The 26,602-nt window shown below is 48.3% G+C and overlaps 1 protein-coding gene across 2 annotated transcripts in view; it reads right to left on the bottom strand.

The window, feature by feature from the left end:
* The window catches only part of LOC310823861 (serine/threonine-protein kinase SIK3 homolog), a 70,084-nt gene that overhangs the window by 9,174 nt on the left and 34,308 nt on the right, over positions 1-26,602 (bottom strand). For both annotated transcript variants that reach the window (XM_083696744.1, XM_083696743.1), the window contains exons 6-21: positions 24,731-24,854; positions 24,378-24,496; positions 24,181-24,291; positions 23,948-24,082; positions 21,536-21,613; positions 20,325-20,434; positions 20,015-20,174; positions 19,782-19,931; positions 16,593-16,666; positions 15,921-16,055; positions 12,814-12,955; positions 6,244-6,363; positions 5,994-6,052; positions 5,521-5,630; positions 4,857-5,139; positions 2,910-3,622 (exon numbers count right to left, since the gene is read on the bottom strand). In XM_083696744.1, coding sequence (XP_083552870.1) covers positions 2,910-3,622; positions 4,857-5,139; positions 5,521-5,630; positions 5,994-6,052; positions 6,244-6,363; positions 12,814-12,955; positions 15,921-16,055; positions 16,593-16,666; positions 19,782-19,931; positions 20,015-20,174; positions 20,325-20,434; positions 21,536-21,613; positions 23,948-24,082; positions 24,181-24,291; positions 24,378-24,496; positions 24,731-24,854 — 2,623 coding nt within the window. The remainder of the gene's footprint in view (positions 1-2,909; positions 3,623-4,856; positions 5,140-5,520; positions 5,631-5,993; positions 6,053-6,243; positions 6,364-12,813; positions 12,956-15,920; positions 16,056-16,592; positions 16,667-19,781; positions 19,932-20,014; positions 20,175-20,324; positions 20,435-21,535; positions 21,614-23,947; positions 24,083-24,180; positions 24,292-24,377; positions 24,497-24,730; positions 24,855-26,602) is intronic.

Below are 26,602 nucleotides of genomic sequence, written 5' to 3'. Positions count from 1 at the left end.
TAGAAAGTTAACTAAAATAGACAAGATCTTGCAAACATGGAGAGGTAAATACCTATCCATCTATGGAAAAATCACACTGATTAACTCCTTAATTAATATCTCAACTCACATATTTACTTATGGCACAACCATCTCAGATGATTCGTCCTTCAAATTATATGAAAAATCTGTTTATTTGGAATTTTAAACAAAATTAAAAGGTAAGGATTTAGTTTGTCTGCCTCACATTAAAAATCACAAATGGCTGAAAAAGATCAGTATACCAGTTTCATTTAAGGTCAAAAACACTGACCGCTTCGCCATATAGGATAGAAGTCCGCTGGGACCATATATACTGAAAAATGTATGCACTCTGCACTGCAATGTAAATCGCTTTGGATAAAAGCATCAGGTAAATGGCATATATTAAGATTACTGGGAACAGATATTTGACGTTCTTATCCCATGGCATCAGGTTCATGAATTAAAAATAAAACAACAACTGACTCATCACTACGGTTTTTTTCTATTTAAAATACTGTATAAAATTATTGCAACCAAAAGAATGCTCACCATATGGAGCATTGAACAATCGCCACTATGCAGATTCTGCAGTGAGGACACTGAAGCAATAGAACATCTGTTTTGGTATTGCCCCCTTGTGTCTGACTTTTGGTCTAAGGTGGAGGAATGTCTGGCAAAAAAACAATATTAATCTAAAAAATAACCTTACAAAAAGCACTATTGGGTGACTTAGTTCATTCATTTTTTAGCTTAAAATCTGTGCAGGCTCTAAGACTTAAACGTTTTAGGAACTATGTGAGGCATCACAGCACAATTGAAGAATATATGGCACAAGGAAACCAAGAGAGGGTGGTATATCGAGAGAGGTGGGATGGGCTGGGAGCAGATGAGGGGTGTAATTAAAAAATAAATCTAAAGAACTATACCAATTAAAATGGAAAATATCTTAGCATATACAACAGGAAATAATACCAAATATACTATAATGAACATACACTCACCGGCCACTTTATTAGGTACACCTGTTCAACTGCTCGTTAACGCAAATATCTAATGGTGTGGGGGATATTTTCTTGGCACACTTTGGGCCCCTTAGTACCAATTGAGCATTGTTTAAACGCCACAGCCTACCTGAGTATTGTTGCTGACCATTTATGACCACAGTGTACCCATCTTCTGATGGCTACTTCCAGCAGGATAACGCGCCATGTCACAAAGCTCACATCATCTCAAACTGGTTTCTTGAACATGACAATGAGTTCACTGTACTCCAATGGCCTCCACAGTCACCAGATCTCAATCCAATAGAGCACCTTTGGGGTGTGGTGGAATGGGAGATTTGCATCATGGATGTGCAGTTGACAAATTTGCAGCAACTGTGTGATGCTATCATGTCAATATGGACCAAAATCTCTGAGGAATGTTTCCAGCATCTTGTTGAATCTATGCCACAAAGAATTAAGGCAGTTCTGAAGGCAAAAGGGGGAACTAGCAAGGTGTACCTAATAAAGTGGCCGTGAGTGTACATTACCATGTTAAAAATAAACAAATAATAATAACAATAATATGTGTATGTACATGTATATACAGTGGCTTCGCAAAGTATTCAGACACCTTCACGTTTTATACATTGTTGTGTTATAGACTAAATTTAAAATGGATTACATTTACTTGTTGCCATCAATCCACACATAATACCCCATAATGACAAAGCGAAAACACGTTTTTAGAAATGTTAGGTTTAGAAATAACTCATTTACATAAGTATTCAGACCCTTTGCTATGACTCTTTTAAAATTAGCTCAAATGCAAAAATGTTAGTCACTCAATAAGTTGAATTGAGTCCATCTGAGTGCAAGGATAATAGTTCATGTGATTTGGAATTAATATATTTTTGTTTTTATAGTCTCTGGTTTGCATAGGAATCAATTACACACTGTGTGGATTAGGCTGTCAATACCAACTCAGCAAATTTCATTATTTTCTCTTGATCCTGACAAACTCCCCAGTCCCTGCCGGTGACAAACATACCCATAACATGATGCAGCTACTCCTATTCTTCACACGAGAGATGGTGCAGAAACTGCATTGCATGTGCTGGATTTGCACTAAAACTAATGCTTCGTAGTAAAACCAAATAAACACATTTCTGGCCACTGTCTTATCGGTATCACTTGAATTCATTGTTGCAAACACAATTATGGATCTGAGATAGATTATTTTCCATTCCATCTTTTTGGCCACTTGGTTAAAGGCCAATTTTGTAGAGTGACTGGGATGATGTCCCATCTGTGCTTTTTTTGTCTCCCCAGGCCTCAGGGTAGCATTCCTGAGCAGTTTTGTTATTCTCCATTTCCTCAGTTTGTAATGACAACCTTATCAACACAGTGTGTAATTGATTTCTATGCAAATCAGAGACCCTATAAAAACAAAGATATTAATTCAGAAATCACATGAACTATTATGCTTGCACTCAGATGGACTAAAACTTATTGAGTGATTGGTTGAAGACATTTTTGCATTTAAGCTAATTTTAGAAGTGTCATAGCAAAGGGGGTGATAATACTTGACACTTTTCATTTTTAATTAAAATATATCTATTAAATATAAATATTTTGAAAAAATAATTTTCACTTTGACATTATGGGGTATTTCGTGTAGGTCAGTGAAAAAAACATCAATTAAATCTATTTTAAAGTCAGGTTGTAACACAACAAAATGTGGAAAAAGTCCAGGGGGTGAATACTTACTGAAGGCATATACTTACATACATACAATTCTATTTTTCAAAAGCTGATTTACCCCCCCCTCTAACCCTAACCCACAAAAAAAAAAAAACTTGTCAGAATACTCGTAAACCAAAATCCTCAATCGTTCAAGACCTAGAGTAGCGACTCCTGCCTCACCTCTGGTTGTGGTGGCGTTCCTCATGTAGGCGTGTCTGTGTGTGGGCGAGCTGTAGGGGGGTGTGCCCCCCCGGGGCGGACCCAGGAGCTTGTGTCCGTCTCCGCAGACTGCGGCCTTGGCCAGAAGACCCTTGTGATACCCTGGCAGCTTGTCCTCCTCCATGCTCTCCGAGTGTGGAAGGGTGGGGGGATGGGGGTCCGGGGTCCGGATCTGGAGCAGGTGGTGGTAGTGTGGGGGGACCATCTGGGGGTCCAGAGACTCCGCCTGGCTGAGTTGGCGCATCAGCAGCAGCTCCCCGTAGTCCTGGGGGGTGTTGGGCGGGATGGGGGGCGTGGGCCGGGGGCTCTGCCTCTTCAGCAGGGCGGCCATGTCCTGTGTGGGCAGGCGTGGGTTGGCATGGCCCGTCAGGGAGTGGCGGGGGGAGAGGAGCCCCTGCAGGGTGGGGGTGACGTGCTGGGAGGGCCGGTACTCCAGGGGGGTGGGCGAGAGGAGGGCCTGCTGCAGGGCTGAGGGGCTCCCGTAGCACCCCCCTCCGGTCCCACCCACCACCCCGCCCGGGTAGTCCTCCAAACCGGGGACGTTGAGGGACGCCCCCTGCAGGTAGGGGTTGCAACTGCCCACCACCCCAAATGGCCCCTGAGACCCCTCGAAGAGGTGGGGGTTGAAATGGGAGTGGTCGTACCCAGTGGTCGAGAACCTAGCCAGGCTGCGACTGAGTGGGAGGGAGGGAGGGAGGGAGGGATGGATGGATGGATGGAAGGATAGAGGGAGGGAGGGATGGATGGAAGGATGGGGGCAGAGAGAGGGAGGGATGGATGGATGGAAGGATAGAGGGAGGGGGGCAGAGGGAGGGAGGGAGGGGGGCAGAGGAATGGAGGGAGGGAGAGATGGAAGGATAGAGGGAGGGGGGCAGAGGGAGGGAGAATAGTCAGCGGTCACTATTGTCATCATCTACCACTACCACCTCAGCACCTCATGCTTACACTCTCAACCAGTGTGTTTTAACCCTGGGCTCCAATACAGTAGTAGACTCCTGAGACTCCAATGACATACAGTAGTAGGTTCAATTACAGAAACAAAATACAACCATTTTACATGCAAGATGTAGTAACACAGACAACCTCTTTCCCCTCAGCGAACAAGGACCAAATATAGAGAAGTGACCGATGACACGCAGACGGACAGGAGCAAAGAGGGATGAGGGGTGGGGCTGGACAGGGCAGGCCGGAGCGGGAAGTGTATCAGTTTATCAACACGTCTACCTCAAGCAGACCCCCCCCCCCCAAACTTAAATCCCCATAGCCAGAGAATCAGAGTGGAGCCTTCAAAGGTGATGACGTGGTGGTGTTGATCTTGGCAGAGCAGGTTTTGGTTATCAATAAAACATTGGTAATAGTATTAATCGCAAAAAACAAATCCCTGTAAACCACTAACCGATCAGGTTTAAGACCACATTTTCAGTATTGTGTAAGACCCCACTCTTATACGCAGTTCTATCCTAAAACCGCCACATGGGCGACACTGTCTATAGAGCTGTAGATCCTTTAACTGGGCTTTTGCTTGTTGTGGAACATGCATAAATATAAATGATGAAGCGTTCGCCTCTGCAGAGGCTTGCAGGAAGAAGTGTGAGATATGAGCAGACAATATGGAAATGCTGAATACCGTTCAACATCGTAAAAAAACAGACAAAAAACTAAAACAAAGAGAGAGAGGACAGAGAAGGACGTCCCCCCCCAATACACAAAGGTCACCGCGAAAGTGGCAATGGCCAAAATAAAATGTGAAAGAAAGAGAAAAGAAAGAAAGAAAATGGAAGAAGAGAAGTCAAGAAAAACAAAACCCCCCCAGCTACAAAATCCGATGGTTAAGTGCATTTTTGGTGGTGGACAGACACCTCGAGTACCAAGACGGGGGTGACGCTGGACGGACGGATGGGGAGTCACCTGTGTGTCTCGACGTTGTCAGCGCTCAGCTGCTTCCCCAGGACTCTGTGGCCACACGGCGTGGACAGGAAGCCCTGACGCTGGGCCCCACCCCCGAGCTCCACTTCCTGGACCTGGATGGTCACCTGCTGCTCCTGAGTCATCAGCACTCCTCCTCCGCGGGCTGGGCTGGGCTGCTGCTGCTGCAGCGGGGGCAGGGTGACCCGGGGGAGGGGGGGGCTCCCGCTCTGGGGCTGGTAGAGGGGGGAGCCACCATGCTGGTACTGTACTGCAGACTGGCCACCTGGGGGGAGGAGAGGTGGGAGACAGGGATGAGAGACGGGGGAGAGGGATGAGAGATGGGGGGGAAAGGGATGAGAGAAAGAGGAGAGGGATGAGAGACAGAGGAGAGAGATGAGACAGAGGAGAGGGAAAAGAGACAGAGGAGAGAGATGAGAGACAGAGGAGAGATATGAGAGACGGGGGAGAGGGATGAGAAGAGAGGGAGAGGGATGAGAGGAGGGGAAAGGGAGGAGAGTAAGAGGAGAGTAAGCGCAAGGTGTTTGCACAAATAGAAAACTCTGTAAACAAGTGAATTCAACCATCATTGTTCTCTGTTCTCATCAAAGTCCTGACGTGGTTTAACAAGAAAGTGGCGGAGGGTTTTCGCGAGAGTAAGACTGACCATGCCCCTGCATCATCACTTCAGAGCCAGGAGGAGGGCTCTGATTAGGCTGTCTAAAGAGGTGGTTGCTGGGATGTGTAGGCGGTGGGCTCGAGGGCTGGATACGCAACCTGAGGAGGGAGAGAGAGACAAGGATGTATGACTACAAACAATACCACTGGTCAAACGCCCATTTCTCAGAACTGCACAGTGTGTGCAATAGACTGAGTGAGCGAGTGTGTGTGCATATGTGTGTGTGTGTGTGTAGGTAGGCTTGTGTGTTTGTGCAATAGACTGAGTGAGCGAGTGTGTGCAGGTAGGCCTGTGTGTGTGTATATGTGTATGCGTGTGTGTGTAATAGACTGAGTGAGCAAGCGTGTGTGTGCGTGTGTGTGTGCGTGCAATAGACTGAGTGAGCGAGTGTGTGTAGGTAGGCCTGTGTGTGTGTGTGTGTGTGCAATAGACTGAGTGAGCGTGTGTGTGTGTGCTCTCACCTCTGGAGCTGGAGGGTAAGGTGGCTGGGCTGGCTCTCTCCATGTCCCAAAGACAGGGCCTGCAGGAGGGAGAGGAACATTCAACACACACACACACAGAAAAACACAATCAGCCCAGATGACACCACAGTGTCTCATAATGACCCCTTGTGTTTGTGTGTGTGTGTGTAGTGTCATAGTGACATGCATCTTTCGATAAAGAAAACTGCTTCTCCTGCTGATACAGGCGGTGTGTGTGTCTCACTGTGACCTGTATCTGCTGGTGTATAATCTGTTGCTCTTGCTGGTACAGGACGTGTTGGTTTTGTGTGTGCTCCAGCAGTCTCTCATCCTGCGGAGCGGCGTACATCTTCTGCAGCTGCTCACACTCCTGAGAGAGAGAGACACACACACAGACACACATGCAGAGGATTGTATGACAGAGACAAAGACATAGAGAGACAAAGAGAGAGAGAGAGAGAGAGAGAGAGAGAGAGAGAAAGAGAGACAGACACACACAGGATTGTGTGACAGAGAGAGTCAACCAGACAGAGATTACACACAGTCAGGTTAAAGATACACAGAGACAAGAAGATTACTTGCTTAAGAAGATGAATTGCTTAAAGGACTCTGGGATATGATGCCACAGCGAAACAAGCAGGACGAGCTGCCAAGGACTTTCCCTGTTTCATACCCAACTCTCTGTGACCTGGCACAGACAGTTAGAAGACTCTTGAAAGCATCTAAACCGTGCTAAAGGATCTGCCATCTGAGGAATATACGTGTTTTAATTGATGGTATTGTGTAAAAACTTGTGATTGCTTGTCATTTTAAATGTACTTTTGTTGTTCATGCTGTAAGCAGGGCTGCCCTGGAAGAGAGACCTTGGTCTCAGTGGGGACGCCCTGCACTGGATAAATAAAGGTTTATGAATAATAATAATGATAATAATTACAATGAGGTTGAATAATAATACAATGCATACTCTGTACAACCGAGGTAGGGAGTCCATTAGAATTCTTCAACAATTGATAAACATCTTTTTTGTCATGTTCATGGCCACCAGTGTGTGTGTGTATGCGTGTGGGCGTGTGAGATGGTGTCCCTGGGTGATCTGTCTCTGTCTTTTTTTACATTGAGCAGACACCTTTATCCAAAGCGACTTAGAACAAATACATTTGTCTAAGTAAGTGAATCATCTATCAATTAGTCATCATAAGAAAAACAAATCTATGCTAGGACATGGGGCTATTGGCAGTCACAATTTTTTTTATTTTTTTTTATTTATTTAGTAGAGGAGCTGTACAGGGGGGTAGTGGGGATGAAGAGGTCTTTAGGAGGGACAGTTAAGTTGTAGCCTGAAGAGATGGGTCTTCAATCTACGGTGGAAGACAGGTACTAACTCTGCAGTCCTCACAGCAGTGGGAAGCTCGTTCCACCACCGGGGTGCCAGGACAGTGAAAAGCCATGACCAAGTAGCGTGACTGCTGCATCCACATAGAGGCGGCGGTGCCAGGCAGCCAGCCGAGGTGGAAGAGCGGAGAGATTGGGCAGGGGTTTGGGGGCTGACCATTGCTTGCAAGTAGGGAGGGGCTGTTCCCTTTGCCAGCCCGGTAGGCGAGCAGGGAGGGGGGTGACATGGGAGAAGTTGGGGAGATTAAACACCAGATGGGCGGCAGCATTCTGGATGAGCTGCAGAGGCATGATGGCGGAGGCGGGGAGACCGGCCAAGAGTGCATTGCAACAGTCAAGGCGGGAGATCACAAGTGTCTGGACCAAGAGTTGTGCTGCTTCTCTGGTGAAGAATGGACATATCCTTCTGATGTTGTAGAGGAAGAATCTACAGGAGTGTGCTGTTGCTGTGATGATCCTGTGATGACAGGATAAGTGGTTGTCAAGGATCACCCCAAGATTCTTGGCTGTCTGGGAGGAGGTCACAATAGAGTTCTCTACTGTAATGGAGAAGTCTTGGAGAGGGCAGGCTTTCCCAGGGAGGAAGAGCAGCTCAATCTTGTTAAGGTTGAGCTTGAGGTGGTGGGCTGACATCCAAGCAGAAATGTCTGCAAGACACGCAGAGACACGTGTTGCCACCTGTGAGTCAGAGGGGGGGAAAAAGAGAAAGAGTTGAGAGGGTGGAGAAAAGGATTGGGTGGTTTACTGTGTTGAATGCAGCAGACAAGTCCAGAAGAATGAGAACAGAGGAGAGGGAGGAAGCTCGAGCAGAGTGGAGGGCCTCCTGCTCTCAAGGAGAGCAGTCTCAGTAGAGTGCCCAGCCTTAAAGCCAGATTGGTGAGGGTAAAGGAGGTTGTTATGAAGGAGGTAGTAGATCTTAGATAAGAAGGAGAGAAGGGATACCAGTCTGTAGTTATGGACAGCAGACGGGTCAAGGGTTGGTTTCTTGAGAAGAGGCTTGACTGGCTGTCTTGAAGGCAGCTGGGACAGATCCTGTGGATAGAGAGGAATTGATTATGGTGGTAAGGAAAGGAAGGAGGTCTTTGGAGATGGATTGGAGAAGGGGGGAGGGGATAGGATCAAGAGGGCAGGTGGTTGCCCGCTTGGATTTGACAAGTTTTAGAATATCATCAGGGGAGAGGGGGGAAAGAGCTGATAAACCAGAGACCGAGTGTCGCACAGTGGGTTTGGGAGGAGTGGTAGCAGTGTTGGCGAGAGGTAGAGAGAAAGACCTGCTAATGTCATCAGCCTTCTTTTGAAAGTAGGTGACAGTCATCTGCAGACAAGGAGGAGGGAAGAGGGGGAGGAGGTGGGTTGAGGAGTGAGGAAAATGTGGAGAACAATTTCCTTGGGTCAGAGGCAGATCGAATTTTGAATGGTAGTAAGAAGCTTTTGTAGCTGATGCAGAGGAGGTATAGTTGAGAAGGAGAGAGAGGTTTTAGGTCATCAGGGAGGCCAGTTTTTCTCCATTTCCTCTCAGCTGCCCGGAGCCCTATTCTACAAGCGTGCAGGGTTTCAGACATCCAAGGAGCGCGTGGAGAGGATCGTGCTGGCTTTGAGGTCTGTGGACAGAGAGAGTCGAAGGATGAGGAAAGAGTGGACAGGAGGGTGAAGGAGGCTGTGTCAGTGGATAGAAGAGAGAAGGATTCAACAGAGGATAGGGAGGATAAGACAGAGGAAGAGAGCGGTGAGGGAGAGGGTACGCAGGTTGCGACGAGAGGATACAATGTGGGTAGAGTCTGACTGGGAGGGAGTGGATTTGAGGAAGGGATACAAGGATACTGGAAGAGGGGTAACAGTAAGGTTGGAGGTATGGGAGGATCTGGTGAAGACAAGTTGAGTTGATTGCCCACCTTATGAGTCGGAGGAGAGTGGGACAGGGTAAGGTCGAAGGAGGAAAGAAAGTCAAGTACTCCAGACGAGTGAAGCTTCTCTGATTGGATGTTGAAGTCACCCAGTAGTGAGAGCGGTGTGCCGTCCTCAGGGAAGAAGCTGAGAAGGACATCCATCTCATCTAAGAAGTCACCAAGCTGACCTGGGGCACGATAGATACCAACAATGTGAAGTTTGACTGGGGAGGTGACAGAAACAGCATGGAATTCGAAGGTGGATATGGACAGGTGTGACAGGGGAAGGACATTATGTGACCACTTAGGTGAGATGAGGAGTCCTGTGCCTCCCTCTCGACCAGAGAGTCTAGGGGAATGAGAAAAGGAGTAGGCATCAGAGAGCTGCCGGAGTAGATGTGTTTTCCGGTGTAATCCATGTCTCTGTGAGGGCAAGGAAGTGGAGGGAGGGAAGTGGAGGGAGGCAGGTGTAAGCTGAGAGAGCCTCTGCCTTCCGGACCACTGACTGGCAGTTCCAAAGTCCTCCCGTGACAGTGAGGTCGTGGTCAGTTGAGCATGGTGGGTTGATTAGATTAGAATGGTTGCGAGGGGAGGTGTAGCGTCGATGTGTCCTCCTGAGGGATGAAATAACAGGAATGGGGAGAAAGCACATTGTGATATTTACCGGTGTAGAGATAGAGGGTTTGTGGGCAATACAAGATGTAGGTAGTGGTCAATACACTCAGAGTAGTGAAAAAATAATCAAATAGAATAAGAATACGTAGACGTTTGGCTTTCCTCTCAGGCCTTCCTCAATGGACTCCACTGATTGACTCCTTCGTCTTTGTGTCAGGAGGCTGTCGCTCTGTGACCGTCAGGATAGAAATGCAGATTCTGTAATTGCTGATGACTTAGCAGGGTTGCAGCCCCTCCCACCAGGATGATCAGTTAACGATCAGACAGGTTTCACCCCTCACTCCAAATGTATTTTGTTGTAGTCCATGGTGAGTTGACACTTAAATCCCTTAAGAATACTTTCAGCCCCTCACACTGGAGATTGACAGCAATTGGCTTCAAACTGAAACTAGGTCCCAGGGCTTCAGGCAAGATAGCAGCTGTCTGTGTGTGTGTGTGTGTGTGTGTGTGTGTGTGTGTGTGTGTGTGTGTGTGTCTGTGTGTCTGTGTCTCTCTCCCCCCCCCCCCCCCCGCCTGTCTCTGTCTGTCTCTCTCCGCCAGTCCCAATTTTGACGCTTCAACTTGTGAATCTTATTCAGTGGTGGTCGTGTTTCAGCCTTCTTTACCTTGGCCATGTCTCTGAGCACTTGACACCTTGTACTTCTGGACACTCCAGGTAGTTTAATTCTTCTCAAGTCTTTTGCAGTTAAATTGCGCCTTTTCTTCTCCATGCGTTTTTTGCGACCCTGTTGACTATTCGCAACAAAACGTTTGATTGTCCGGTGGTCACGCCTCCATAGTTTAGCTATTTCAAGAGTGTTGCATCCGTCTGAAAGGCATTTTACAATTTGTGACTTTTCAGTGTCAGTTAAATCTTGTTTTTGGCCCATTTTACCTGACGTAATGAAGCTGCCTAATAATTATGCACACCTTAATATAAGGTGTTAATCACTTTAGGCCACACCCTCCCTCATTACACAAATACATATCACCTGAAAATTATTAAATCCAATAAGCATTCAAGTTTATATGGTTTGGAGTTGGAAAATGTGCATAGAAATAACGATAAGGTCAGAATACTCACTTGCCTAATAATTGTGCACGCAGTATACACCTCACCGGCCACTTTATTAGGTACACCTTGCTAGTACCGGGTTGGACCCCCTTTTGCCTTCAGAACTGCCTTAATTCTTTGTGGCATAGATTCAACAAGGTGCTGGAAACATTCCTCAGTGATTTTGGTCCATATTGACATGATAGCATCATTGCTGCAGATTTGTCGGCTGCACATCCATGATGCGAATCTCCCGTTCCACCACATCCCAAAGGTGCTCTATTGGATTGAGATCTGGTGACTGTGGAGGCCATTGGAGTACAGTGAACTCATTGTCATGTTCAAGAAACCAGTTTGAGATGATGTGAGCTTTGTGACATGGCGCGTTATCCTGCTGGAAGTAGCCATCAGAAGATGGGTACACTGTGGTCATAAAGGGATGGACATGGTCAGCAACAATACTCAGGTAGGCTGTGGCGTTTAAACGATGCTCAATTGGTACTAAGGGGCCCAAAGTGTGCCAAGAAAATATCCCCCACACCATTAGATATTTGCGTTAACGAGCAGTTGAACAGGTGTACCTAATAAAGTGTGTATACTGCAACATTTTGATTTGAAATCAAATAATTACTATGGGGTCAAAGTAAAGATTCTCAGCTTTAATTCAATGTTTTCTTTTTTCAGATTGGTCTCACCATTTAGAAATGACGAGCCTTTTATACACAGTCCCCCTATTTCAGGGCTCCAAAAGTATTGGAAAATTGACAGGTGTTTCTTGTTAGTCACGTGTGTTCCATCACATCATTTGTACAGGCATAAGAGATCTGTCAATGTCTAGTATTGATTCTGTCAACATGAGGACCACAGAGACGTCAAGGAATCCATTATGAGGCTGAAATATCAGAAAAATCTATCAGAAACATAATCAAAACCTTCAACTTACAAAAAACTATTTGTAACATCATTAAAAAAGAAGGAAAGCACTGGTGAGCTCAGCAATCTTAAACGGGCTGGTAGGCCAAGGAAGACTTCTACAGTGGATGACAGAAGAATGCTCACCATCATTCATGAAAAACTCAAAACAACTGTCCCACAGATCAGGAACACTCTCCAGGAGGTAGGCTTGAATGTGTCAGAGACTACCATCCACAGAATATGTCACCAGCCGAACTACAGACGCTTCACTGCAAGGTGCAAACCACTAGTTATCCTCAAAACGGCAACCCCATAGTCGTTGTTTGATTTCAAATACAAACTGTTGGAACGTAGAGCTAAAAGATGACAAAATGCTTCCTCTTTCCTATACTTATGGAGGCCACTGTAGATTAAACCTAGTCTGGGACTAAATCAGACTTTCAATGGAAATAATCATCTCCATTGAAGATGCTTTTTTAGTCTAGGACTCATCTAGGTCCAGGAAACCAGCGTTAACAGAGAGTGCATTTTGGCATTTGTAGGTATTTAAAATACATACATAGGAATTTGTCTTTGAAGAGTTCTCACAGTCATTCAATATATAACAATAAAACAACACAAAAATTAGACAAAATTATGTAGACATAATTTATGAAAACAGTAGACCTACACTATACCAAATTTGACCAAATTCAATTGCCAGTGCACTTATAAAGTGCTGGTGATCGAATTTGGTGGTTTTTTTAAAAGGCATGATTTCAAAGACACACTGGGTTTGGATAACCGCTGTCCCCAAACCCGGCGGGGGAGGTTTTTTAATACTCCTCCTGTACCAGATGGAAGCAGGGGATTAGGATGCAGGCTGCGTGTGTAGAAGGCCAGAGACAGGACAGTGGATCAAAAGGTGAGTGTACTATACCTGTTTGAGCTGCCTGATGAGGCTGCTGTTCTCCAGATGGGCCTTGAAGGCCTGAATGGTGGTGGCGCCGTCCGAGAAACGCCGCACTGGCGAGAAACGCTCCATGGGCAGGTGGAGGGTGTTACAGTCCTTATAGCTGGACCTGGAGAGAGGAGTGAGCAAGTGAGCACACACAAATACACACACATAGATACATAAACGTGTAAACACACACACACGCATGCATACAGACACGTACACACGCGCTCGTAGACACACAAACGTGTATACACATGCACACATACGTAGACACGCACAGACACATAGAAAGACAGATAGATCACAACACAAGCAGGACATACATAGAAATGGATATAAACAAGTACACACACACACACATTTATATGGGCCCTTGTACAACTCGCAGCATCATTATCTAACTGTCACCGTCACCACAGAGCTGATCAGGGACCTGAAGTGACAAGAGCGCACACTGAACAGTTGTCATTCTAAAACAGCAACACACGAGACCCACTACTAACGCTACTGTATCCTATCCAATCTAGACCAAGAACACACCGGACACATTATCATTCAAACAAATAAAACAAACATAAACACTGCAAAATACTGAAATTTCAGCCAGTACACACTTAATCTTTCCTAGAAACCAGGCAACAAAATGGCAGCAACAGCCAGTTTGGAATGATTCCCCTGAGACAGGGATTGTGATCATGAAAAGCCTCTGAATGGATGGCCATACAGCTTTCTACCTATCCAATCCCTTCAGGTCAGTTCTGGACAGTTCTGGTTCTCCCGTGTCTTAGTACATCGCAGTTGGCCTTCGTGTCCAACCAGTCAAGCTGATGAGTGTGACAGTATAGGGTGCATGCAGCTGTAGCGTGTCCAAGTCTCTGTCTCGGTCCCTGTCTGTCTCAATCTCGGTCTGTCTCTAATTGTCTCTATCCCTGCGTGTGTACTTGTCTGTCTCTGTCTGTCTTTGTCCATCTCTGTCTGTCCGTGTCTGTCTTTGTCTCCGTCTGTCTGTGTCTGTCTCCATCTGTCCCTGTCTGTCTGTCTCTTTCCCTGTCCGTCTCTGTTTGATATTGTCTGTCTCTAATTGTCTCTCTCCCTGTCTGTCTCTGTTCCTGTCTGTCATTGTCTCTAATTGTCTCTGTCTCTCTCCCTGTCTGTCCCTATCTGTCTCTGTCCATCTCTCTCCCTGTCTGTCTTTGTCCCTGTCTGTCCGTCTTTGTCCCTGTCTGTCTCTGTCCCTGTTTGTCTGTCTTTGTCCCTGTCTATCCCTGTGTGTCCGTCTCTGTCGTTGTCCCTGTTTATCTCTGTCCCTGTCTGTCCATCTCTTTACCTGTCTGTCTGTCTTTGTCTCTGTCCCTGTTTATCTCTGTCCCTGTCTGTCTCTGTCCATCTCCATCGGTCCCTGTATGTCTCTGCCTGTCCTTATTTGTCTCTGTCTGTGCCTGTCTCTATCCCTTTCTGTCTCTATCCCTTTCTGTCTCTGTCTGTCGTTGTCCCTGTTTATCTCTGTCCCTGTCTGTCCATCTCTTCACCTGTCTGTCTCTGTCTGTGTCCCTGTCTCTCGTTCTCTATCTCCATCTGTCTGTCTGTCTCTCTCTTTCTGTCTCTCCCTGCCCCAGTCTCTCTCTGTCTCCGTCTGTCCCTGTCTGTCTCTCTTTGTCTCTCTCTGTCTGTCTCTCTCTGTCTCTCCCTGTTTGTCTTTGTCTGTCCCTGTCTGTCTGTCTTGATCCCTGTATGTCTGTCTCTTTCCGTCTCCACCTCTGTCTGTCTCTTTCTATCTCTGTCCCAGCCTGTCCCTGTCTGTCTGTCTGTCTGTCTTGATCCCTGTCTGTCTCTGTCCGTCTGTCTGTCTCGCTCCGTCTCCATCTGTCCCTGTCTGTCTGTCTCGCTCCGTCTCCATCTGTCCCTGTCTGTCTCTGTCCCTGTCTATCTTTGTCTCCATCTGTCACTGTCTGTCTGTCTCTCTCTGTCTGTCTCTGTTTGCCTTTGTCTGTCCCTGTCTGTCTGTTTTGATCCCTGTCTGTCTCTGTCCGTCTGTCTTGATCCCCATCTGTCTCTTTCTATCTCCGTCCCAGCCTGTCTCTGTCTGTCTGTTCCTGTCTTGATCCCAGCCTGTCTCTGTCTGTCCTTGTCTGTCTGTCTCTGTCTCTCCCTGTCTGTCTCTTTCTGTCTCACTCCGTCTGTCTCTGTCCCTGTCTGTGTCTCTTTCTATCTCTGTCCCAGCCTGTCCCTGTTTGTCTTTGTCTGTCCCTGTCTGTTTTGATCCCTGTCTGTCTGTATCTCCCTGTCTGTCTTGATCCCTGTCTGTATCTGTCCCTGTCTGTCTCTGTCCCAGCCTGTCTCTGTCTGTCTGTCTTGATCCCTGTCTGTCTGTCTCTGTCTGTCTCGCTCCGTCTCCATCTGTCCCTGTCTGTCTCTCTCTGTCTGTCCCTGTCCCTGTCTCCATCCTTGACCCAGTTGCTGTCTCCGTCCCTGTCTCTCATCTTTGTCCCAGTCCCTGTGCACGGGCATCAGAAATGTCTTGCAGATGAATAGGCGGGGTGGGATTCTCTGCGTTGCAATGCACAGGTACCCATGTCTCTGTGTCACTACCCTAAACCCTGCCCCTGCTCCATACCCTACCCCTACTGCATACCATACCACTATCCTACTCCATACTCTACCACTGCTCCATACCCTACCACTACCCTAACTTCCATACCCCTGCTCCATACCCTACCACCACCCTACCCCTGCTCCATACCACTACCCAACCCTACCATTACCCTATCCTGCCCCATACCCTACCCTGCTCCATACCCTACCATTACCCTGCCCCTACTCCATACCCTACCACTATCCTACCCTGCTCCATACCCTACCACTACCCTATCCTGCCCCATACCCGACCACTACCCTACATTTGCTCCATACCCTACCGCTACTCTACCCTGCTCCATACCCTACTACTACCCAACCCTACTCCATACCCTACCCCTGCGCCATACCCTAACCCTGCTCCATACCCTACCACCACCCTACCCTAGCTCCATACCCTACGCGGAGCTTTGGCATAGCTCCAATGTCAGCTCAGTGTAGGGCCCCTTCCTCACCGGCAGTGCGTATCCAGGGCCCAGCCCCTCTGCCGGGAGCCCTGGGGCCTCTGGGAGTCTGCCAGCGGCTCGCCACAACCGCAGCCACTCATGAGTGCGTGAGCCGTGTGGCGCTTGGAGTGGTTCGCCAGGTACCTGAGCCACGGGGAGGGAGACAGGAAGCAGCACTGATCAGCTCTCTATCCTCATTGGCCCTTCGGGCACGCCATTCATAATTGTAGAATCTAGAGAACCCCCACCACCCAGAAGCCCCCCATTTTCCAATTTGAGGAGTTGGTCATTATTTTTGCAAGCTTTAGAGTTAGCGAAGCTGTGTGAGAGAGAAAGAAAATGAGAGAGAAATGAGAGAGATTTGGTAGAGAATGAGAAGTCGGAGTTTGATTTGCTTCATGAAAGCCAGTTTGCATGATGGGGGGGAGGGGGGGGGAGGGGGGGGGGTGGGGGGAGTGGACTGGGACAACAGTGCTCCCTCTGGTGGTAGAAAAGCAGTGCTGTAGCCTACTGGCACTCACTCCCAGAAACCCAGGACACCAACGCTTCTACGGTCACCCCTGCCCCCCCCTTCACACCCCTGTAGCCCCCCCCCCTCCCCCCTGTAGCCCCGCCCCTCCCACCCATGTAGCCCCACCCCCTCCCACCGGCCCGGACCCCTGGTCGCGCCCCCAGGCTTACCTCTGCACGGCCTCCTGGTCTGGTTCCCCATCAGAACCCTCCTCATCCACCGGGGCTACTGCTGGGATGGGATGCTGGGAGAGGAGTAGAGGAAGGGGGGTAGAGGTGGGGGGAAGGAAAGGAGAAGAGAAGGAGAGAGGAGCGAAGGAAAGGGATAGCACATGATGATGATGATGATCAATCTGTTGTCCGTCACGTCAATGGGCTGATACATAGACTAGATACAAAAAAAGAGAAACAATGACACACAGTGACACACACGCCACATAGGCGGGGCTGTAGTGGAGAGAGTCAGCAGCTTCAAGTTCCTTAGTGTCCACATCACCGAGGACTTAACATGGTCACACCACACCCACGCTGTGATCAAGACGGCGCGTCAGGCGGCTGAGGAAATTCGTTATGGACCCCCAGATCCTTACACACTTTTACAAATGCACCACAGAGAGTATCCTGCTGTATCACCGCCTGGTACGGCAGCTGCACTGCCCTTGACCGTAAGGCTCTTCAGAGGGTAGTGAAAACGGCCCAGTACATCACGGGCCGCAAGCTACCAGCCATTCAGGATCTGTACTCTGAGAGGTGCAAGAGGAGAGATGGTTCTCTGTGGCTCAGTTGGTAGAGCATGGTGCTAACAACGCTTAGGTTGGGGGTTTGATTCCCGCTGGGACCATACATACTGAAAAGTGTGCACACTCACTGCAATGTAAGTCGCTTTGGATAAATGGTGTGTATTATATATATATATATACACACACACATTCACTGACCACTTTATTAGGAACACCTGTCCACCTTCTCATGGTGGAGGTGGTGTAATGGTGTGGGGAATGTTTTCTTGGCACACTTTGGGCCCGTTAATACCAATCAATCATCGCTTGAATGCCACAGCCTATTTGAGTATTGTTGCTGACCATGCGCATGCCTTCATGGCCACAATTTACCCATCATCTAATGTAGAAAACCCAGTATTAGTATAGTGTTCCTAATAAAGTGCTCAGTGAGTGAGAGTGTGTGTGTGTGTGTGTATGTATGTATGTATGTATGTATGTATGTATATATATATATATATATATATATATACACACACACACACACAGGCCACTTTATTCGGTACACCTGTTCAACTGCTCGTTAACGCAAATATCTAATGATGTGGGGGATATTTTCTTGGCACACTTTGGGCCCCTTGGTACCAATTGAGCATCATTTAAACGCCACAGCCTAGAGTATTGGTGTTGACCATGTCCATCCCTTTATGTGTTACCCATCTTCTGATGGCAACTTCCAGCAGGATAACGCGCCATGTCACAAAGCTCAAATCATCTCAAACTGTTTTCTTCAACATGACAATGAGTTCACTGTACTACAATGGCCTCCACAGTCACCAGATCTCAACTCAATAGAACACCTTTGGGATGTGGTGGAATGGGAGATTTGCATCATGGATGTGCAGCCGACAAATCTGCAGCAATGATGCTATCATGTCAATATGGACCAAAATCTCTGAGGAATGTTTCCAGCACCTTGTTGAATCTATGCCACAAAGAATTAAGGCAGTTCTGAAGTTCCGGCCTGGCATCCGGTAGCATGGAGGAGTATAAAGTGGAGTCCTACAAACTGCGGTGCCCGGTGAAAGATGGCAAGAGGAGATATGCAGACAGGATGCAGGCGCAGATGGAGAAGAACGACACCAGGAGCCTATGGCGAGGACTACGGTCTACCGGAACACACCCCCCTAAACCGGAAGTGCAGGTGCCTCCCTAGCCGAAGACCTGAACTCTTTTTATGCACGGTTTGAGGCTGGCAACACCACCGCTAGCGCGTCGGCTAACAACAACAACGTCAGAGTGCTGGCTAGCGCGGCTGATGGGAGTTCACACGCTGGGGCAGAGCAAGCACTCTCTGTGACGGAACACGACGTGAGGAGGGCTCTGCTGAAGGTGAATACTAGGAAAGCTGCTGGTCCGGTTGGCATACCTGGGCGAGTACTGAAGACCTGTGCTAACCAGCTAGCTCCTGTGTTCACTACTATATTCAACCTCTCACTGGCTAATTCTGTAGTACCCACCTGTTTTAAAAGATCCTCCATCGTCCCTGTGCCCAAGATCACCTCCCCAGCCTGCTTGAATGACTACAGACCCGTGGCTCTAACCTCAGTGGTCATGAAGTGCTTTGAGAGGCTGATTAAGGACTACATCTGCTCCTCCCTCCCTCCGACCTTGGACCCGCTGCAGTTCGCATACAGACCAAACAGATCCACGGATGATGCAGTCTCCCAGGTCCTCCACACCACTCTCTCTCACCTTGACAGTCAGAAGGAGGGCTATGTGAAAATGCTGTTTATAGATTACAGCTCAGCGTTCAATACTATAGTCCCCACCAGACTGGCTGAAAAGTTGATTGGATTGGGACTGAACATTCCCCTGTGTGCCTGGATCCTGGACTTCCTGACGGCCAGGCCACAGGTGGTCAGGGTGGGTAGACACACCTCCAGCTCACTCATCCTGAGCACAGGGTCCCCCCAGGGCTGCGTCCTTCTCTTTTGGGGATCAAATACTTATTTCCTTCGATCAAATGCAAATTAATTTATAACTTTATATAATGTGTTTTTTCTGGACTTCTTCGTTGATATTCTGACTCTATTTGTTAAACTAAAAGTACCATAACAATTATAGACCGCTCATTTCTTTGTAATCGGGCAAACTAACAAAATCAGCAGGGGATCAAATAATTATTTCCCCCACTGTATATATATATATATATATACATACACACACACACACACACACTGTGTGTATATATATATATATATATATATATTAAAAAAAAAGAGAAAGGCTGGGAAGATCAACAGGGACCCCAGCCACGCCCTGTTTTCTCTACTGACTTCTGGCAAAAGGTACTGGAGCATCCAGTCCCGGACCAAAAATGCTCCTGAACAGCTTCTACCCCCGAGGCCATAAGACTACGCCCCCCTCCCCCGAACTCGAGCTTTGTAAGAAGCCCCCCCCCTTGATCAGAAGACATCTGACATTATCACACGTTTTCTCACTTTTATTACTTATTGTTGAATTGTTGTTGCTGCTTTGTTGAGCGTGGAGCAAGATCCCAAAACATTTCACTTGTCTATTACAACTGTATGCGATAAGTGACAAATACAATTTGATTTGATTTTGATTTGATACTCACAGGGCTGGTGGCCAGAGGGGACTGTCCCCTAGGTCTCTTAAGTAGCTGTGCGGGCAGCTGGATGTTGGCTCCTCCGTCGGAGGCCCGCCGGCCCAGGGGGCCCATACCGTTCAACAGCTGCAGGGTGGGGGGCTGCAGCAGGGACTGCTCCTGCAGGGAGGGGGGACAGGGAGACATCAGTGTGGCCACACACGCACACGCACGCACACACACGCAGACATCCACACACACACCTTATACTCCAGCTGCTGTGTTGGTTGCATGCTCTGGGTGGGCATCAGTGTGTGCATGTGGCCCATGTTGGGGGCCAGCAGGGGGAAGGGGGGCTGGGGGGCAACAACGCCACGAGGGAACCCTGGGGGCAACTTCTGCATCTCGTCTGCCATCTCCCCCCTGCCACAAGACAATACAGTCAATATGGTGTGTGATACAGTGTACCACGTACCAATGTGCACGCGCACACGCACACACACAATCAACCACCCCCCCCCCCCCCCCCCCCCCAGTCACTCACACTCTCACACACACACTCTGACAGCCTACCTGGGATCTGGCACGCCCACAGTGTGACGCCGCATGGACAGGTACCGAGCCATGGCCTCAGGGGAAGGCTCCTCCCCTTCGTCACTGTCCAACACCATGTTCCCGTCCGGCTGCAAACCACAGGACAGACAGACAGACAGACAGACAGACACACACACACACACAAGCAGGCAGGCAGACACACCGATGGATTATGCAAAGTCCACTTTCAATAGAGACTCTACATTGAAGATGCTTCTTAGTCCAAGACTTGGGGCTTCATCTACGTCCGGGAAACCATTATCCATTATGCCAAATGACTTGAGGCGTGCTGGAGTTGGCCCTTCTGGGACTTTTATATTCCACCCAGATCTGGAATGAGTGATAGTCACAATTACATATCTACAGGACCTGCATCACTCTCCTGAGTAGCTTCAAAAAGGACATATTTGGGTGTTTATGGAGCTTTTGTTCACAGTTACTCAATCTCCCCTATCACCTTTATGTAGTCAGAAAAGGGGTAGTGTGCTGGTGGGGGTACGTTTCTCAAAACTGAACAAATCACAATTGATTTATGTGAAAGCCCACATAGACTAGGTCTCTTCAGGGAGCCTGAAGGGCCGACTATAGGAGTGTACTAGGGGGTAAAGCCACCATTGTAGTGCATGTGGTGAGGAAATATGGTTATGTATCTGCAGGCATTAGGATAAGAAAGGGGTGTGCTAGTCAGTCTCTCTGCTACAGGCATTGACTGATAAAGCCATGGCCAACGACTTGGCTGACGACTGGACTGCCTGGCTATTGATAAACAGAACCAGCGGGTTGCCTGGCTATTGATAGCGACTAGATTGCCTGATACTGACTGACAAAGTCCTGTTGTTCTCCTTTCATTGACATGCATAGGCTACTATGACCTTGCCCCCTAACATTGTTAACCACTGCCCAACTCCAGGGTAGGCACACCTTTAGGGTCTCTTGTATATAATGTGTGCCTCTCAAACATGTAATTGTACTGAGTTGCCTTTCTTTACCCAGTATGCGCTTGTACTGTATGATACTATTATGCTTGGACAATAAAGATAAACAAACAAAACACTTTTGGACCTGCAAGACATCTTATTTCACAAGGGTGAAATTCCTACAGTGTGATCAGACTGCCTGCAGTGGATTGTGCATCGGTAATTTTAAATGCGCTTGTTAGCCTAATGTCGTCATGACGACGGGCGACTCACCTCAACGATCTGGTTCTCTGGGTTGATAAGCTGGACGTGAGGAACGGTCATACTAACGGGATTACCTTGCTGATCCGTCTGCAAGACACACACACACACACACACACACACTTTGCGCAAAGCAGACAGGCGACTTCCCAAGCAACCAGCTTTATCAATGAAGACTAATACTACTCTAACCTATGGGTCAACTGGGTCAGGGGGGAACAGTCTGGCCGATGATGCACGTTTCTAATCCACCCTGCAGCTTAGTCTGTTTTTAACCCTTTACTGGCTCTCCTGCTTCAGGTATGAATACCAAGGGAGGCTGGTGGAGGTAGAAATCATCAACATCATTGAGCTCTCTCTCGTTCTGGCTTTCACTGTCCTGCCCCTCGCCTTTAGAAGCCATGACTTGAGCTCTATGGTTAATTCTATGTAACTCTGTAACTGAGTTAAATACAGTTACAGAGTTACCTAGAGTTACATAGTTACAATGTACTCTATAACTCTATGGTTAACTCAATGTAACTCTATATAACTCGATGTAACTACACTTACTGAGCACTTTATTAGGAACACCTGTACACCTTCTCATGGTGGAGGTGGTGTAATGGTGTGGGGAATGTTTTCTTGGCACACTTCGGGCCTGTTAATACCGATCAATCATCGCTTGAATGCCACAGCCTATTTGAGTATTGTTGCTGACCATGTGCATCCCTTCAACTCTGCAACTCTATGTAACTCTATGTAACTACACTCACCGAGTATTAGGAACACTATACTAATGCTCGCTCCAGACACTGGCCAAACAACAACAATAGCCGGACCACAACAACAGAAGTGCCGGCGACGACCGAGAGGCCACAGGGCTGGAGTGAGGATGAAGCTGAGACGCTGCAGAAACAAACCTCCGCTCCCCAGCATTCTGCTAGCGAACGTCCAGTCACTAGACAACAAGCTCTGCGAGCTAAGAGCAAGGATTGCCTTCCAGAGAGAAACAAGAGACTGTAACATCATTTGTTTGACCGAAACCTGGCTTACGGAAAACACGCCGGACCAGGCGATTGTTCCTCCGGGGTTCTCCGTTTGCCGCGCAGACAGGTCAGCGGAACTTTCTGGACAAAGCAAAGGAGGTGGGGTGTGTTTTATGATCAATAACACTTGGTGCAAACCAGAGAGTGTTCATACCCATAAGACTTTCTGCTCCCCAGACTTAGAATACCTAGCGCTGCTGTGTCACGCTTACTGGCTACCTCGCGAATTCACTGCCGTTATAGCAATAGCGGTGTACATTAGACCATTAGCAAACACAAGTACAGCGCTCAGCGAACTTTATGACTTTGTCAATAACACAGAAAACAAGCACCCAGAGGCCGCTCTTATTGTGGTGGGCGATTTCAACCGGGCATCACTGAAACAAGCAATTCCCAAACTTTACCAACACATCGATGTAAACACACGTGTCGGAAGTATTCTTGATCACTGCTACACCCCCTTCCGTCATGCCTACAAACCCCTCCTTCGACCTCCGTTCGGCAAATCAGACCACTCCTCCATCCTGCTTCTGCCCGCCTACAGACATAAGCTGAAACTCGCTCCAGCCACCGTGAGAACGGTCCAGGTTTGGTCCAAGGAGACAGAGGCTGTTCTAGAAGACTACCTGGACGACGCGGACTGAGAAATCTACCGCGAGATGAATGACGACATACATGGGTACGCGCAAGGAGTCATGGGATTCATACAACACGGAATACAGGAAGTTGTCTCCACAAAGACTGTCCAGCTGATTCCAAATCAGAAACCGTGGATAAATAGCGCAGTCAGAGCTGCACTCACCGCGAGAGATACAGCCTTCAAATCCGGTGACATCACCAACGACAAGAAAACCCGCTACGATCTCCGCAGAGTGATCAAGGTAGCCAAACGGGAATACAGTAATAAGAAGAGTCACAACTATGCAGCATGTGGCAAGGGCTACACACCATCTCAGACTTCAAAGGGAGACCTGGCTGCGCAGCTACTATTACTAGCTCTCTCCCGGACGAGCTGAATAGCTTCTACGCCGGCTTTGAGAACTCATGCTTTGTGACATGGTGCATTATCATGCTGGAAGTAGCCATTAGAAGATGGGTAAATTGTGGCCATGAAGGGATGCACATGGTCAGCAACAATACTCAAATAGGCTGTGGTATTCAAGCGATGATTGATTGGTATTAACGGGCCGGAAGTGTGCCAAGAAAACATTCCCCACACCATTACACCACCTCCACCATGAGAAGGTGGACAAGTGTTCCTAATAAAGTGTTCAGTGAGTGTATATGTAACTCGATGTAACTCAATAACTCTATGGCCATGTTCTCCTCATGAACAAACAACACTGAGCAAGATGGTCTGTTTTGTCTCGCAGCAACACAGTAGCTCATTGGTTACCTGAACAGCGTTGAGAGGGTAGCCAATGGGACGTGGCATGGGCGGGGTCATGCGGAGTGTCTTGTGTTTCTTCAGGCGGTCCAGGAGCAGACTGTAGATGGCGCTGTAGTGATCATAGGCATCGGTGTGCAGAGACTAGAGGACCACAGAGAAAGAGAGATACACCACAGTTGGTCAGCTAAAGGGCTTTACACCCCCCCCCCCCCCCCCCACCCCCCCCCCCCCCCCCTCACTTGGAGTGTGCGCTCGTGGTCCAGTCCCATCTCAGACATGGCCATCAGCACCTGTTGGTTAATGAGCTCCGTCTCTCTCTCCGACTTCACCTGCTCATACTCGACTATCAACTGAGAGTGGGAAGGAGAGAAGGAGGGAGAGAGAGTTAGAGAGAGAGACAGAGAGAAAGACAGAGAGAGAGAGCAGAAGAACTCACCCTCTCAAACTCTGGGTCTGGGTCTCCCTGCCTTATCCACTTGTTCTTACAGATTTGCTCCATGGAGAGGCGTCGGCTAGGCTCCAGCACCAGCATGTGTCTGATCAGGTACTCGCAGTCTGTGTGACACACACATACACACACTCAGAAGACCTAGACATGGATGCCACAGCAGACTCATTGTTAGAACTATAGCAGTGGAGGGAGAGGCAGAGACAGAGGGAGAGAGAAGGAGGGAGGGAGAGAGAGAAAGAGAGATAGACAGAGAGGGAGAGAGAACGAGAGAGAGAAAGGGGGAGAGACAGAGAGACAGAGAGAGGCTATTGGCAGTACACCAGCACTGGCTCTCTCACCTGTAGACATGAAGAACGGGATCCGGAACTTTCCACTCAGCACCCGAGCCCTCAGGTTCTGTAAGGTGCTCCCGTCAAAAGGCAGCGCCCCGCACACTAGAACATACAGCACCACTCCCAAACTCTACAGAGGGAGAGGGAGAGAGAGAGAGAAGGGGTTAGGGGAGAGAGAGAGGGTTAAGGAGAGGAGAGGAGAGGAGAAGGGAGGGGAGGAGAGAAGAGGGGAGAGAAGAGAAAAGACAAGAGAGAAGAGGGGAGAAGAGGGAGAGCAGAGAAGGGAGGGGAGGGGAGAGGAGAGAAGAAGAGAAAAGACAAGAGAGGGGAGGGGAGAGGAGTGATCCTCTGTGGCTCAGTTGGTAGAGCATGGCGCTAACAACGCTTAGGTTGTGGGTTTGATTCCTGCTGGGACCATATATACTGAAATGTATGCACTCACTGCAATGTAAGTCGCTTTATATTATATATAGAAGAGAAGAGAGGAGAGGGGAGGAGAGGTAAGGAGAGCAGAGGAGAGGAGAAGGGAGAGAAGAGAAAAGAGAGGGGAGAGGAAAGGAGAGGAGAAAGAGAAGAGAGGGGGAGGAGCAAAGTGGGGAGAGGAGAGGAGAAGAGAGATAGAAGAGGAGAGGGGAGCAGAGAGGAGAGAGGATTATGCTATTTTGTTAATATTTTGCTATTTTGTAAATTTCTTGTCAATACTTGCCATTGTTTTTTATGTCCCATGCACCAACCTCACCAAGTCAATTTCCTGTATGTGCAAATATACTTGGCCAAATAAAAGAATTCTGATTCTGAGAAGAGAAGAGAGGAGAGGAGAAGAGAAAAGGCAAGAGAGGAGAGGGGAGAAGAGGGGAACAGAGAGGAGAGGGGAAGAGATGGGAGGGGAGGAGAGGGAGATGAGAGGAGGGGAGGAGAAGGGAGGGGAGGAGGGGAGAGGAAAGGAGAGGAGAAAAGAGAGGGGAGAGGAGAAGAGAAAAGACAAGAGATGGGAGGGGAGAGGAGCAGAGGGAGAGGAGAGAGAAGACGAGAGGGGAGGAGAGGGAGATGAGAGGAGGAGAAAAGTGGGGAGGGGAGGAGAGAGAGAGGAGAGATGGAAGAGGAGAGGGGAGGAGAGGAGAAGGGAGGGGAGAGGAGAAAAGAAGAGAGGGGAGAGGAGAGATGGAAGAGGAGAGGAGAAGGGAGGGGAGAGGTAAGGAGAGGGGAGAAGAGGAGAAAAGAGAGGGGCGGGGAGTGGAGAAGGGAGGGGAGGGGAGGAGAGGGAGATGAGAGGAGAGAAGGGAGGGGAGAGAGGAGAGGAGAGGACAGGACAGGAGGACAGTCCCTCCTAAAGACCGCTTCACCCTCACTACCCCCCCTATACTAACCCTAACCCCGAGACCTCTTCTCCCCTGCTACCCCCCTGTACAAGTTCTCTCCTGCTAATAAAAATAAATAAATAAATAAAAAATGTAGCCTACTGGCATTACGACTGCCAATGGCCCCTGGTGTGAGCATTGATTACTTTGTCTTATGATGACTGTTGGATAGATGACTCACTTACTTAAACAAATGTATTGTTGTAAGTCGCTTTGGATAAAGGCGTCTGCTAAATGCCATAAATGTAAATGTAAGAGATGGGAGGGGATGGGAGAGGAGAAAGGGAGGAGAGGGAGATGAGAGGGGAGGGGAGAGGAGAGGAGGAGAAGAGAGAGAGGAGAGGAGAAGGGATGGGGGGGAGGGGAGAGGAGAGGAGAAGAGGGGAAAGGGGAAGGGAGGAGAAAGGAGGGGAAAGGGGAAGGGAGGAGAAAGGAGAGGACAGGGGAGAAGAGAGGAGAGGAGAGAATAGGGGAGGGGAGGAGAGGAGAAGAGAGGGGAGAGGAGTGGAGGAGAAGAGAA

The sequence above is a fragment of the Argentina silus genome, assembly GCF_951799395.1.
Source record: "Argentina silus genome assembly, chromosome: Y".
Taxonomy (NCBI): domain Eukaryota; kingdom Metazoa; phylum Chordata; class Actinopteri; order Argentiniformes; family Argentinidae; genus Argentina; species Argentina silus.
Note: the sequence above shows the minus strand (reverse complement) of the source record. Positions and strands in the feature narration are given on the sequence as shown.